The sequence below is a fragment of the Megascapheus bottae genome, chromosome 10 (genome assembly GCF_031878675.1).
Source record: "Megascapheus bottae isolate mThoBot1 chromosome 10, mThoBot2.hap1, whole genome shotgun sequence".
NCBI classification, from domain to species: domain Eukaryota; kingdom Metazoa; phylum Chordata; class Mammalia; order Rodentia; family Geomyidae; genus Megascapheus; species Megascapheus bottae.
This window is the reverse complement of record NC_143518.1, coordinates 63,430,338-63,446,685: the sequence shown is the minus strand read 5'-3', so window position 1 is coordinate 63,446,685 and position 16,348 is coordinate 63,430,338. Positions and strand designations below refer to the sequence as shown.

Here is a 16,348-nt window from a genome sequence, read left to right as displayed (position 1 = left end):
CATTGTGACCATTTTTGTACCTCTACTTTATCCCTGACATCAGCTTTCTTTATAACAATGAGAAAAAGGGCCTTTTCACTAAGAAAAACAATTGGAAAGAATTGCAGCACTGACATTCAAGAAGATGAAATGTACATGTTACTATAATTTTAGAAGTCCTTTCAGTGAGGAACGTTATCTTCTAAAACTAAAAGTGGGGGGCACAGGAATGAAGAAAGGGTAAGAAAGTATAGTCTTTGTGCTCATGTACCTTATGTAAAAATGAACTTTGTGAGTGAGGGTGTGGGAGAAATGAGGAAGCATGTACTCAACCTGTACAGCTATGTAATTTTTTAAAGCTAATATACAGAGTGAAGGAAGGGGTGACATTGTCTCCCAAAAATGTACTTATCACCTCAATTATGAAATGGTAAATCACCTTTATACTAACAATTTAATGAAATACAATAATAATTTTAGAAACTAACACAAAATGGACAGTTGGGTTTAAAATAATTTGATTTGGGGGTTTTTCACAGTATTTCATAATACTGTATTTTGAAATAATTTAGATTTAAGGACAAAGAAAAAATAATATGAGTAGAGGGAAGAAGGTTCCTATTATATTCCAAAAGCTGAAATGTTGTAGTCAGTTTTATTATTATTTCTTATAAATTTCACCTTCCATATAGCTATCAGAAGATAGGAGTTGAATACAAATCATTATTTCTCATTGATGAGCGAAATCTGTTAAGTCGAGAGCATGGCTGGGTTGTAGGCATTTGTTGCGTCAGTGTTGGTAGGTGCAAGGTTCAGCAGACAGTCCTGTGTATGTGTATGCCCACTGAAGCAGGGATGTGCAGAGACAAAGCTGCTTATTGTGAGAATCGGATTATTTTACAGAACTACATGAAACAGTTGATCGTAAAAAATAGATTTTTTTTCTTATTTTTCTGTTGCTTATTTCTCTTTAGAAATAAAAAGTCTCTTTTTATGTGCTCACTTTCTCTTCTGGCTGCAGACCAGGTATTTAAACAAAAATAATGGATTGCCAGTTTTGCCAGCTGGGGATGAGAACCCGGCTGCTGAAATGTAGGTTTGGGAGGCAGTTAGTCCAGCTTTTATGCTTTTATGCTTGTGTGAAAAAAAGAGGTTAAAACCCATATTTGGCTTCTTTTTGTGTGTGCCACTGTTTTGTTGGTGTTATAGGGATGCAGTTAAAGATTACTTAGATTTAAATTTTTTGTTTGGTTGCTAGATAGAATCCTGTGTCATGTTATATACATTCTCACAAAGCAGTACATTCTACTAATTGACCATGAGTCAGGCCTGATGTTCTACTGATACATAACAGCATTCCTGTGACTGATGAGCAGAGCAGAGTTCCTTACACATCTTAGGGTATTTCTTGATTTCTGCATGTTCTCATTTCAAACAAATAGAAATTTTAAATATGTTTTGGCCAGTGATGAAAACTAGAATTTCTTGTTACTTCAGAATATTTTTTAGTTTTGAAAAAATCTCTTCATAAACAGTAACCTGACTTGTCTAAGTGACAAATGTATTTCCTAGACTTACAGGCATTTTCACATATATATAAATATATAAATAAGTATATATCTTATATATATTAATATATATGTGCACATATACATGTGTGTATGTATGTGTTTATATATATATATACATACATATTCATATGCTTCTCTTTTTTCGCCAGTCTTTCTGGGGCTTGACTCATGGCCTAGGCACTGTACTGAGCTTCTTTTGCTCAAGGGTAGAGCTCTACCACTTGAGCCACAGCACCACTTCTGGCTTTTCTGGTATTTGGTACTGAGGAATTGAATCCGGGGCTTCATACATGCTAGGCAAGCACTCTACCACTAAGCCACATTCCCAGCCTCTTTCATTTATATTTTAATTATTATAAAGGTGATACACAGAGGGGTTACAGTTATGTGAGGCAAAGAGTACATTTCCTTTTAGACAACATTGCTTCTTCGCTCCCTCCCAGGTTCTCCCTTCCATCCCCACCCACAGGGCGTTTAATCCATTTTCAACAGTGGCTAGTGATCACCATTGCTGCATTTGTTCCTAGACCTTTTTAGCCATGAAACATTTTCACCACTGAATTCTTAAAGATTACATTATTCCAAAAATGCTTACTGAATAGATCTTTAAGTAACATACTTGTCTCTTGAGATCTTAGTCTTCATCTTGATTCTCTCTGCAAAGATGCCTTTCAGTATATTTATAGGTTACAGTGATGTAACTGTTAAAACTATTTTCAATTCAACAGTTTTAGTAAAAACCAAGGATGTTTTTTAATTGATGTAATTTCATGTTTGTGATTTTTTTATCTGATTTTCCTTAAAGCTTTGAATAAGTAAGCTTAGACATTTTTAAAGCACACTCATCTAAAACTACTTGAAACTGTCTACTTATGAGGAATATTTCATCGAGTAAGAAACAAATAACAGAAGAATGAGGCAAATTATAAATGAACATGTTCTGATTTGAATAGATTGTTCTAACATAACCAAAGTTATGCTTTCATGTCACTTCTTTTTTTCTTTACTGTCTTGTTTTGGGTGAGGGGAGTTGGTACTTGGTTGAACTCAGGGGCTCCTGCACTTGCATGGCTTTTTCCTCTCAAGGCCTGGCGCACTACCATTTGAGTCACACCTACACTTTGGTTTTTCTAGATTTGTGTGTCCAGGCTAGTTTAAATTTCCTTTAGATCTTAGCTTCCTGAGAATCTAGAAATATAGGCATGAGCCACAGATATTTGGCTAATGTCTAAAACTTCTACATCTGATGTATTTGTGTCTGCCAATACTGAACTTGAACTCAGGGCCAATTGCACTCTTACTTGCTTTTTGTTTGTTTGTTTTGTTCAAGGCTGGAGCTCTCCCACTTGTAGATTTTTGTTTTTGTTTTTGTTTGCTGGTTAATGGGAGACCAGAGTCTCGGAGATTTTTCTGCTTAGCTAGCTTTGAACCTTGATCCTCACGTGTCAGCCTCCTGAGGAACTAGAATTAAAGGCATGAGTTACTTGGACACAGTGCATCTTACATATTTTGAGAAACAAATGTAAGGACACATACCACACAGATTATAAGTTTGGGATTTGGGTTTTGTTTAATTTTTTGAGGTTTTTTGTTTTGAGTTATTGAGACTGATAAAACTTGTTACAGCTCAAAAAATACATCGTTATATTTTCTTCAATTTTTGTCTCTAGCAGTATCTAATTTAAGTTGTTAAAGTCCACAGTAGTAAGACTCAGAATGAAAAATTGAGTCAACCTTAGCAAACATATATAGCTTTGCTGGTGCATTTTCTTACTTATCCTTGGATATGCACATTTACTTCAAGGTTGTACATGTGTGTGCATGTGTATGTGTGTGTGTATTCCCTTTATAGTATACTGACAGTTTCTATAATATGGCACTTATTTATTGCCATTACATCTTCTATAGGATGTATCATAATTTAAAGGTTATGCACCTTTTATCTGCTGAATATAATGTAACCCTTCTAGTAATCACAATAAATAAATTAATTAATTTTTCAAAAAAAGAGTTAGAATTAGATGTATCTAAGCCTTGAAAGTTGGGGCTCACTTTCTGGCCAGCCTGCTTTTTTCACTGTCCTTTGAAAGGCTAGCATGCAGTCAATAATGAATCATTTTGCTGGTTTCTTTTTAGGTGTTGGAAGATAACGACTATGGCAGAGCAGTGGATTGGTGGGGCCTAGGTGTTGTCATGTATGAAATGATGTGTGGAAGGTTACCTTTCTACAACCAAGATCATGAGAAACTTTTTGAGCTAATACTAATGGAAGATATAAAATTTCCTCGAACACTCTCTTCAGATGCAAAATCATTGCTTTCAGGGCTCTTGATAAAGGATCCAAATAAACGGTAAGCTTCAAATCATGCTGCATCACTGATGAGTATAGTTTTAAAATCGTGATATATGGTGGTAGAATCTCCTAGAAGGTGAGCTCCTAAGGTCAAGAAGTCCAGCGTGGTGGGTCATCTCACTGTGGGCTGCCTGCCTCTGAGCCTCAGCTAAGGTCAAGAAGACCAGCGTGGTGGGTCATCTCACTGTGGGCTGCCTGCCTCTGAGCCTTAGCTTCTCCATCTGCATGATGGGAAAACTGTGCCGCCTGCCTTGCATGAGGACACTGGGAGTCCTACTACTTGATCCATGGGGCCCTGGGAATGGAGCCTGGGGCCTTGTGTGCGCTAAGCAAGCACTCTACACCCACCTGCCCTATCCCCAGACCCTCAGGAATATAGTTCTTAAATTGATTGACACCTTAAAAAAATCGCGATATATGAAAGTCAGTTCAAATAAAACTAACTCCAAGAGGTAATGTTTTCAGTGTCGACATCTTCCCACTGAGATAATGAATTGTTTTAACTGCATAAAATAGATCATTTAGAAATTTCACAAAAGTCTCTTCTCGTAGAAATTGTATGTGGGCTCACAAAATGCCCACATTCTGTATGACCAGTTTCCCGGTTGTCCATTACTTGACCTTGAGCTGTGAGGAGGGCCCTCCACACAGTATTCCCTTGGCCTTCCCATTTTTGCTGTTTTACTTTGTAAAAAGAAGAGATGTGTTTGGTCCCACCGTGTAGCTGTGCAGTGTCCAGGACATAGACCCAGCATGAGCAGGGCCCTGCCATAGACGCTGTACAAAGGTGAGGTTAAGATGTGCCCGTGTGCACTGGCGGGGGCTCGGTGCTGTCAGGACAGTCAGTGAGGTCTGGAAGAGGTAGGATGAGAGATGACATTCCAGAAGATAAACTCACATGTAAAGTACAGCCGGGTTGCAGATGAAGTTCAGCAATCAGAGATGATGCTGAAATACTAGTTTATAAGAACCTTATGTTTCTTAGAAGATATTTAGTCTTTATTCAGAAAATGGTGAGATGCCAAGGAGGTATTGTAAAGCAAAAGATGATTTGTATTATAAAAGTTTAATTCTGAAAATAAATGCTGGTGTAATCCTAGCTACTTGGATCCCCTTCTCAGTAGCCAGGCATAGTGAATTGTGCTTGTCATTTCAGATAAAAAAGTGAGCTATAAGATGAGGATAACCAGGGCCAGGAGTTTGGCCTAGTGGTTAAAGTGCTTGCCTAGCATGCATGAAGACCCGGGTTCAATTCCTCGGTACCACATACATAGAAAAAAGCCGGAAGTGGTGCTGAGGCTCAAGTGGTAGAGCTCTAGCCTTGAGAAAGTCCAAGGACAGTGCTCAGACCCTGAGCTCAAGCCCAGGACTGGCAAAAAAAAAAAAAAAAAAAAAAAAGATGAGGATAACCAGAGCAAAAGCAAGATACTATTTCAGAATTAGCTAAAAACAAAAGGACAGGAAGAGTAACCCATAGGTTAGAGTACATGCCTAGCAAGCCACAAGGTTCTGAGTTCAAATCCCAGCTCCCCTTAACAATAATAATGAATATTGGAGTCCTTCCTGAATGTAAATGATTATTCAGAAATGATGAAGTTGGTGGAGTCAGGGATAGCTAGAAGTTCTCAGGGTGATTAGTTTAGAGAATGAGGAGTTATTAACTCAAGGAGCACAAACTGACACCAAGTCTGAGGCCTCTGGAGTAAACTGAAGAGCTAACCACAAGCAAGCAGCTGGATAATAGCAGCACTTAAAAGAAACCAGTCCTGAATGCATTGCTCCCTTGGAGGCACCTAGAACCAAGAACATTGTAGAGAGAAGAGGGCCTAGGCAGAACTCAGGGCCATGTCCAAGCTTATAGGTAAGAAAAGAAAGCCATCAGGGAACCCTCCCTGGGAGGTCTGAGGAACATCAACAGATACCAGTGCCACAAACAGCTTTCCTTTCCTGGTCAGGATCTTTACATTCAGCCTGGTGTTTCTGGTGTTCTTCCTTGCATGGTGCTGAGGATGGAACTCATTTCTATCATACAGTAATTTCCTTAAGTTTCTTGTTCTCTGTTACTTTGTGAACATTCTGTTAATCTTTTGTATTCCCCTGCACTTTACAGGAAAAACATGCCTCATCTGCATCTAGTACACTAGGAAAATAGGAAATCTGTGGTGTTTTTAATAGTAAAGTATACATAGGCTGGGCACAGTGGCCCATGCCTATAATCTCAGCTTCTCAGGAGGAAACAACAGGGAAGATTGCAGTTCCAGGACAGCCGCACAAAAGTTAGCAGGACTCCATCTTACTAAGAGATGGCACATACCTGTTACTCCAGCTATGTGGGAGGCTTTTGGTGGATGATCATGGTTCAGCCCAGCTGGAGACAAAACTGAGAGAAGAAAACTAGAGCAGAAAGAGCTGGAGGTATGGCTAAATCAGTAAACCATGTGGCAGGCAAATTCATGATCAAGGTATCAAACACTAGTACTTCCTCTCCCTCTCCCTGGTCCTCCCTCCCAAAAAAAAAATAGATTTATAAGTCGCAAGGATTTAGTTTGATATTCTGATATTGAAGTTTAATGTTTTGGGGGAAAATAAATGTCTTGGCCTGGTACATGTTTTGATACTATGTTGAAGTCTTAAGCTGTACCTTAGCTCTTGACGTTTGGGAGTGTCAAAGGCTTCATATTCTGAAGTTGTACTAATGAATGTCTCCTGTTTCTTTTTTTGTCTATTATAATTTTTTTAATGGGTCATGGGGCTTGAACTTAGCCTGGGCGCTGTCCCTGAACTCTTCAGCTCAAGGCTACTACTCTACCCTTGAGCCAAGACCCACTTCCCATTTTCTAGCTGTTAATTGGAGATAAGAGGCTCAGATCCTTTTGTACTGGGGCTGGCTAGAAACCTTGATCCTTAGATTTCAGCTTCCTGAGTAGCTAGGATTACAGGTGTGAGCCACCATGCCTGACAAAAGTTTTTTTTTTTCCTTGTTTAATTATTTCATTTACTGGGATTTGAACTCAAGGCCTAGGCATTGTCCCTGAGCTTTTCTGTTCATGGCTTAAGCTCTACTACTTGAGCCACAGTGCCACTCTGTTATAATTTTGTTAATTGTAATGTTTAGAGGGGTTACAGTTATATTCACCAGATAGTAGGTGCATTACTTCTCACTCATTGATACCCTTTCTCATGTTTTTGTCCCCATTTCCCTTCCCCACTCCTTCCCAATCATCTGAAAACAACAAAAAAAATTCTGTTTCTAAAAAAATCAATCAAAGTTTATAATCTTAGACTTTGTTAGTGGTTTGGGGTTTTTTTGTTTGTTTGTTTGTTGTTTTGCCAGTCCAAGCCTTGAACTCAGAGCCTGAGCACTATCCTTGGGCTTTCTCAAGGCTCGAGCTCTACCACTTGAGCCATAGCACCATTTCCAGCTTTGTTCTGTGTACATGGTACCGAGGAATTGAACCCAGGTCGTCATGCATGCTAGGCAAACACTCTACCACCAGGCCAAACTCCCGGTCCCTTTGCTCATGTTTTTGAGCAATATTTTATGTATATATTGGTAAATTACACTAGCTATATCCCAAACAAAGCTATTACCAAAGAACTTGGGTTTTATTCAAAAATGAATAACAAGCTAGACTAAAACTTGTCATTTATGAAATGGTTGCAATTCTGTGCTCAGTTCTCACCTCCTGTATGATGTCGAGCACACATCAGATGCAGGTAGTATTATAATCAGTAAAATTGTGACCCTGTGTCAGAAAGTACATGGAGTTCTGACTTTTTTCATACAGCCTCCCTTGTTTTATGCTCTGAAATATTCAGTTATTTTCAGAAACAAGTGCTTTGGTAATTCTCCTTTTCCCTCATGTGGACTTAGAACACCTTTGGGTAAGCCAGTACTGATCATTGATCCTAGAAGTCCCCAACCTATTGTAAGAGATAAGCTTACCTGAGATAGAGTGAGAGGGAACATAATGCTTTGAGAATTGCCAGACAAAAACTTCCAGATGTGAGCATGACAGCTGTAACCTGAAGTGATCTTAAAATTTGTCTCTGTGATATAGTTCATTAGGAGGTTTCCATCTAGGGTATAGCAGTGACCCCTCTGTAGGAATTGCTCATTAGCAGATAGCCAATAATTAACTGGTTATCTGATTTTCTATCGTGACAGTATATCCTGTATTTCTTACTCTTGACAATAGAATTCCTGAGAAGTAACTGTCCATTTTCCATGACCTGTTTGGTTTCCCTTCTCCTAGTAGTGTATTATAGTTAATAGGTAGGAGCTTAGGAAAACAAATGGATAAATCTTCAGGAATGTAGTAAGCTAGATGTTTAATATAATTGTGATTATTAAAATTTAAATTATATAAATTCATAAACCAAGAAGAGTGAATTGAAGTACTAAATACTCAAAATGTATCACTCCCTATTAGCTTAGTTGCATTAGTTGCTGTTTTCTGTGTTTGAAGTCCACCTTCATGGAGGCTGTGTTGACAGCTACTCCAACAGCTTGAAACTAGCCCTGGTGAAGAAAATATGTAACACCAGAACTAGTGTAAGTCAGGGTTATTGTTTCGATTTAGGTTTAAGAAAGTGATGGAGAGCATGTTAACAGTTCGGATAAAATTTTAAAGTATATTGTGTGTGTGTGTGTCTGTTACATTGAAAATGGCACAAAAACATTACATATTCTTGCCCTGTTCCACAACTTACTTAGCCATCAAAGAAGTCACTCACATAACTAAAAAATGAAGTTTGATATATGTCTCTGTTGTGTCACTTTCATCAGTGACCTTAACAAACCAAAACATCAAACAGGATGTTTCCACTGTACTTTTTAGAGTTGAACAAAAACTACCACAAGTTTTTAGTGAGTTTCTGTTTTAAAGCAGAAATATATTTTTGTAAATTGTGTTTAATTTTAACTATGTCAATTACTTTATAATAATTTGTATCACCCACACATGGTTTTCTATGTATTTATCAGCACACATAATTTCTTGCCATGAGCAGCTAAAATAAATCTGACATTAAGTTTAGATTTAAGCTCCTGGCTTTGCCTTACTTTTCCTCATTTCTTGTTTTTAACTATCTTTTTTTTTTTTCATCTCACTCCCCATTCTTCCTCTCTCCTTTGCTTTTCCTAGTTTTTCTTTATTGACTCAAAGGTACTTAATGAAACAGAGGTAGTCAAAAAGGACTTGCACATTCCTATTATGCCAGATACTAATTAAGTAAGAATATCTTCAAAGACAGAGGCACATTTTTAAATTTTTTATTCATTGGTGTGGGTTGTATGACAAGTTACATTCTAATGCTGTTTCATAGACTAACATAGGATTCCTGTTTAATTATCTTGAAATGTGAAATAATTCATGAGTGTTTTTCATTAGCAATGATCCACAAATTATTTCAGAATTTAAGTGAACAAAGGTACATTTTTTACTTGAGTTACCCTGAAAGGAATTTGTTTTTAGATGATTAATAGTAATAATGGCTGCCATTTGTTTGCTCAGTACTGCCTCTATTTCTAACTCTTTCTATTACCTTGGGAAGATGTGGATGTGCCCATGCTACAAATGAAAAATGAGAATGCTGACTTTTAGCCCATGTTGTTGCCACACTTCTCCAAAATGCCAGTAATACTTGCCCATGCCATTTTTCGATTTGTCCTTTTATTAGCAGCATATTGAGAAAATTAGATCTTATAGCAAAGCTTTTTATTTGGGGGACTATTTATCAAAAGAAAAAAGACTATCACATTGAAAATTGTATTTCCACAAAAAAGATTTTTAATATGTTTCTTCTAAAAATGCCTTATACTCATTCAACTTTGTTTCTGTCCTCACAGCCTTGGGGGAGGACCAGATGATGCAAAAGAAATCATGAGACACAGTTTCTTTTCTGGAGTAAACTGGCAGGATGTGTATGACAAAAAGGTAGGCTTGCCTAGTTGTGGGGGTAGGGGTACACCCTGCTTCTGCCATGAGTTTTGACTACAAACTCAGGAAAGAGAACTCCAGGAGATTACAGCATTTCTACAGTTATACTGTTGGCATTTAAGTGACCAGCAGACTCCTTAGCACAAATTCTTATATAATTGAAATGCCTCTTGAATCATTATTCCATATTGTCAAAGGATTTACTTTTCTCCTCTGCCACCACTACCACTACCACCACCACCACCACCATCACCACCTCCTCCTCCTCCTCCTCCTCCTCCTCCTCCTCCTCCTCCTCCTCCTCTTCCTCCTCCTCTTCCTCCTCCTCCTCCTCCTCCTCCTCCTCCTCTTCCTCCTCCTCCTCCTTATCATTTTGGTAGTTCAGGATATCATTATTTCTTCAATCAGAGGAAAAAAATCACCTAGAAATAGTTTTTAAGCAGGGATTACCTGAAACTTGTTAAGAATGACCAATGAAGATTTGCAAGAGAAGTATCTCTGTAGGTCTGATTAAGTGCTGCAGAGCGTAAAGTCTGCAGTGACAAAACTCAGTAGAGTTTTAAAATAGTAACTACTTAACTAAATATAGCACTTTAGGATACCACTTTAAGATTGAAACCATTGTCAGCTCTGTATCCAGGTTGGCTAACATACTTAGGAAACATATTAAAAACTTGACGAATTTTATCAGTACACAAACAATTACTTTCATAGATGAACATAGAGAATGAGATGCTGGTTTTACGTCAGTATATTAATCTTGACCAAATTTAAATCACAACCAACTTAATTACATACCAACTTTACTAACTTTATTCATAAGCTCTTGGAATAACATAAGACAATTCTTACTTCCCTAATCTTTTCCAAAGAAACCATTTTTGTTCCAATTCCTTTCTTTTTCTTATGTTTCCTAATCATCCTTTGAACACTTCCTGGGCAGATGGCTACCACGTGGCCAAGATGTCAGATTTCTGGATTAGCATACAACTTGACTTCTGAACACATTTTAGAAGGGGTGGGGGGGGGTCCCAAGAAAACCTACCATGTGGATATAAGATGGCAGAAACCAAGTCCAGAAGATAAGAAAACTTAGTAGAGCTTCATTAAGAAAGCAAGCAGACAAACAAGCAGAAAGGCAGGGCACGCAGTGACACTGTGGGTGCTCTCGAGAAGAGACAAAGAGAAAGGGAGAGAGTAGAAAGGAGAGAGGAGATCAAACTTCCACAAAGAAAGGGAAGGTACCTTTCAACAGGAGATGGCTGGGAGGTTAGGAGTAGAGATTCACCTAAGGATAAAAGTAGCATAGGTGCTGGGTGCTGGTGGCTCTAATCCTGTAATCCTGGCTACCTAGGAGGCTGAGATGTGAGGATTGCAGCTCAAAGCCAGCCTGGGCACAAAAGTTGAATTAACCACCAGAAAACTGCAAATGGCACTGTGGCTCAAGTGGTAGAGTGCGAGCCTTGAGCTGAAGATTTCATGGATAGTGCCCAGGCCCAGAGTTCAAGCCTCTGACAAATAAATAAATAAAACCACCAGAAAACTGCAAGTGGCACTGTGGCTCAAGTGGTAGAGTGTGAGCCTTAAGCTGAAGAGTTCATGGATAGTGCCCAGGCCCAGAGTTCGAGCCTCTGACAAATAAATAAATAAATAAATAAATAAATAAATAAATAAATAAGGTGTTGGAATATGGAATGAGAGAAAGAATAGGAATTTGGAGAACAAGCTGTCCCTAGGAGGGGTGTGGAGCAGTGGGGTAAGATTAGGAGAATGTGGAAAAAGGAACGTTTTCTATCTTACAAGGCTGTCTATGCCCACCACTAAGATTTGGGAGGGAAGCTGGGTGCTCACACCTGTAATCCTAGCTACTCAGGAGGCTGAGGATCTCTGATCAAAGCCAGCCCAGGCACTAAAGACTGTGAGATTCTTATCTCCAATTAATTAATCACTAGAAAATGGGAAGTGGCTCTCTGGCTCAGGGGTAGGGCAGTAGCCTTAAGCTGAAGAGCTCAGGGACAGTGCCCAGGCCCCACAAGATGGACCAAAAACCAAAAAAAAAAAAAAAAAAGAGAGAGAGAGAGAGATTTGGGAGAGAAAAGTCGGGCCTGTATAATGAGATATAGCACTGGAGAACTGGCTTCCATATCCAAAAGGAAGGATATAAGCTTACTAGCGACTTGAAAAGACACCCTGGGCTCTTCCACTGTGATGTTCTTGTAGACCACTGGCCCCTGACACTTGTTGGTCTTCTGTAGCCAAGCAGAATGTCTTCTCCCTGCAAGGGTGGGATGTGGGAGGTACTGGCCTACCTTGGGGCGATATGGAGGGACAGTTAATTCCTCACTGTCCCAGTTGTCCAGTCTATGGGCAGGGTCCAGGTAGTGATCATGGAGCAGGGAAAGCTTCCCTGGGAGACCTTCCTGGCCTCCCTTGAAGCATGGCCTATGCGGTGTACCTCTCTGAGGAGTCCGGTGGGCAGCTGCCGGGGATGTGCCTGTTCCCATCACTCAGCCGGACTTGCACTGTGTCTCTGTAACCTCAAGGATCTCCAGTGACTTGGCAGGGGTAGGCTGCCCACATGCTGGCGGAACAGAGAAAGTTGGGCAGGATTGGCAGAGGGAAGGAGAGCCCTGTCATTGCCAGGGCAAAATCTATCCAAATCTCTGATCTGGTCTTTTTGGCCAATAGAAAATAAAGTGCTTGACTTCATAGAGACCTTGAGCCAAAGGACATCTAGGAGATGATGTCTCAGAGGACCCATTGCAAGGGGGAGTGCCTCTAGAGAGTAGGAAGGGCCTCTAGGGAGAGGTTAAAAGGCTGCAGTCTGTGAGTGGTGCTCAAGAAATCCATCGATGAGCTCTCAGTAAGTGTAACATAGAAGGGATCCAGCAACTCCTGACACTGCCCCCTCCTCAGGTGCTCTGCACCACAGGTAAGGTTTGCAGAAGGGTCTACCATGAGATCCTCAAGCAGAAGAAAGTGTACCAGAGGTTTCCCAACTGCTAGCCCATACTTGGTGTAGCTTGTGAAGATTGGGGGCAGGGTTGGGGTTAATACAGGAAGGAGGAGGGAGGAGGTATGGCCATGAGATATGGATGAGACCTCAGAGTCACTGTGGGAAGGAGGTGCGTTGGGGAAATTCAGGATGTGATCTATGAGATAGGGGAGGTAACTGCCCCCCTGGTGCGGCCAGTCATCTGTGTTAGGAATGCTGGTCTGGGCTCTAGGGAAGGGGCCATATGTGCCCCCAGGAAGAACACTGGGAAAGGGGCCATTTTTCCAGGAGTGGAAAGCACTCCCTTCTCTTCAACTTTGTAAGGTGGTATGTGTTAGAGTTCTCTTATTCATCCCTTACTTGTTTGGTAGAATTTACCAGTCTGAGCCTAACTTTTTTTACTTTATTGTGAGGAATTTAATTGTGAATTTCTCTCTCTCTCTCTCTCTCTCTCTCTCTCTCTCTCTCTCTCTCTCTCTCTCTCTCTCTCTCTCTCTCTCTCTCTCCCCCTCTCTTCCCCTCCCTCCTCCTCCATCCCTCCCTCCCTCCCTTTCTGTCTCTCTTTCCTCTCTGTCTCTGTCTCTTGTGAGATTTGAACTCTGGACCTGAGCGCTGTCCCTGAGCTCTTCAGCTCAAGGCTACTTCCCTGCCCCTTTGAGCCACAGGGCTACTCCCAGTTTCCTAATGGTTAATTGGAGATAAGAGTCTCACAGACTTTTGTGCCCAGGCTGGCTTTGAACCATGATCCTCAGGTCTCAGCCTCCTGAGTAGCTGGGATTACAGTCGTGAGCCACCTCGTTTGGCTCCCTTTCTTTTGGAATGAGTCTTGCCTGGTATTTTATGTCTTTCAAGGTATTTGACCTGTACATCTATAATTTATTGGCAGGGACAATTTGTAATTTCCCATTATTGTTCTTTTTCATTTTTATAGTGATAATTTCTGTCATTCCTAATAATGGTAATTTATGTCTTCCATCATTTTCTTGATCAGTCTGGCTACAGCTTTATCAGTGTTACTCAGGTTTTTATATGAATTGACACTTGAAATTACCTTGGTGTTTAATGAAGGATATTTAGAAGTATGTTTAATTTTTAAGTAAATGAACTTCTCACATATTATTTCATTATTGATTCTAGCTTAACGCTTTTGTAGATGATTTTAATGTTTTTAAATATATATAAATATCTCTCTTATGGTCCAGGAAATGTTGGTAGGTATTCTGTGTTGGTATGTGTTCTCTATACCTTGAAAAGAATCTAGATTCAACATTTACTGAGGAACACATAACCAAGATGTTTCCGTCAAGATGGCAGATGGTATAGTTTGTGTCTATATCCTACCAAGCTTCTGTGTATTCTTGACTAATTTACTGTGAGCTACTGACAGAGATTTTTGTGATCTTCAACTGTTACTGGGGATGTGTTTACTTTTCAAGTTTGCGTCATTCTTCCCCTGTGCTAAGGTGCAAGGCCAGGACATTGCGTTTTCTAGGGAAGAGCTCACTACCAAGCTGCACTGTCAGCAGCTGCCTTGTGCATTTCAGAGCTCCAGCGGCTCCACTGCATGTGCAGTTGGGGTTCTGTATCTTCAGTGGATTTGCTTCTCTTGTACAATGTCTTCCCTCTGCCATGGCACTAACTGTTGTTTCTGAAGTGTTCAGCACTCAGCTGTCTTTTGATGTTGTCGATGAATACATATAGAATAAATATTCTGTAGCATGTCTTTCCTCATCATCTTACTTTAATTTATCCATATAAATTGTAGTCAAGTGGACTTTCTGTAGTTTTTTCTTAGCTAGTACATGATTTACTGAAATGTTATGTGTAGTTGTTTTCATTTAATGCTCTCATTGGCATGATTGGGTTTAATTACACATCTTCCTGTTACTTTAATCTATTTTTCTTTGTCTACTTTGTTGTGATTTATTGAATATTTTAATGGCTCATTTTTATCACCTTTGTTGAGTTACAGCAAAATTTATGTTAGTATTATTTAAAGTAAGAGAGATAGTAGAGAAATATTTCCTATGAATTATGGCTCTCTATTATCTGATAAGTTATGTGCATAAGTTTTTTGTTTTGTTTTTTCCCAGTCCTGGGGCTTGAACTCAGTGCCTGGTCACTGTCCTTGGGATTTCTCAAGGCTAGTGCTCTGCCACTTGAGCAACAGCACCACTTCCAGATTTTTCTATGTATGTGGTACTGAGGACTTTAACCAGGTCTTTGTACATGCTAGGCAAGCATTCTACCACTAGGCCACATTCCTGGGCATGTGCACAGGGTTTTTTTGTTTGTTTTTTGTTTTTGCCAGTTCTGGTGCTTGAACTCAGGGCCTGAGCACTGTCCTTGGGCTTTTTCCTCAAGGCTAGCACTCTGCCACTTGAGCCACAGCACCATTTCTGGCTTTTTCTATGTATGTCGTACTGAGGAATCGAACCCCAGTCTTCATGCATGCTAGGCAAGCACTCTTATAATTGGGTCAAACTCCCAGCCTATGCAGAGGTTTTTTGTTTTTTTTTTTAATTTACTGTTATTAAGTGGTTGGACAAAGGGATTCCAGTTTCATAAGTTAGGTTATGGGTACAATGCTTCTTGGTCAGTGTCACCTCTTCTTTCATTCTCTCCCATGTGTCCCCTCCATCTCTACCCTCAAGTTACATAGTTCATTCTTCACATAATATACACAGAATATAATGATTGCATTTGCTCACCATCCTCCCTCTATTCTTGTGCTCCTACTTCTCTTCCTCCCCAAAATAGTTTCTGTTTCCTGGTACTCTGTATATCTATTTTATTGTTTGGGGGTTGTGTTTAGACTTTGAACTGTACATCTTTTGTTGATTTACCATCATTAATTATATAATTACATCATGTTCACTGTTCTTAGTGTTTCCTCTTTCCATTTTATGCTATCATTTTTCTCTCACATGTCAGTATATGTCACATTATACACAATTTGGTTTTGTTATATATTAGCTTTTCATTTTTTTAATGCTGGAGATGAACCCAGGGCCTTACAAATATGCAAAGCAAGCACTTTACCACTGAGTCACATCTCAGCCCTAGATAATTACATATACTTTGGGGGCTAGGGTGGGAGGATCATGGGGCTTAAACTTGGCCTGGGCGCTTCCCGGAGCTCTTCAGCTCAAGGCTACCACCTTACCCTTGAACCAAGCCCACTTCCCATTTTCTAGAGGTTAATTGGAGGTAAGAGTCTCAAATCTTTTTGTATCTGGACTGGCTTTGAACCTTGATCCTCAAATCTCAGCCTCCTGAGTAGCTAGGATTTACAGGCGTGAGCCACCACGCTCGGCTTAGATACTTATATTTTAAAGTGACTAAAAGTGCTATGTATTTTCCATTTCTAGCACATTGCATTCCTTTATACAGGCCCAGGCACTGACCTGGCACCAGAATAGTCTTCCTTAATGATCTACAGTGGCCTTTCTCTTAAGGCTTCTTCTGCTCTTCTTCAGTGCAGAGAGATTTGTAGAAAAGAAGAATG

The 16,348-nt window shown here is 39.8% G+C and overlaps 1 protein-coding gene across 7 annotated transcripts in view; it reads left to right on the top strand.

The window, feature by feature from the left end:
- Nucleotides 1–16,348, top strand: part of Akt3 (AKT serine/threonine kinase 3) — a 208,753-nt gene that overhangs the window by 180,873 nt on the left and 11,532 nt on the right. For all 7 annotated transcript variants that reach the window (XM_090341504.1, XM_090341510.1, XM_090341505.1 and 4 more), the window contains 2 exons: nt 3,687–3,901; nt 9,755–9,842. In XM_090341504.1, coding sequence (XP_090197630.1) covers nt 3,687–3,901; nt 9,755–9,842 — 303 coding nt within the window. The remainder of the gene's footprint in view (nt 1–3,686; nt 3,902–9,754; nt 9,843–16,348) is intronic.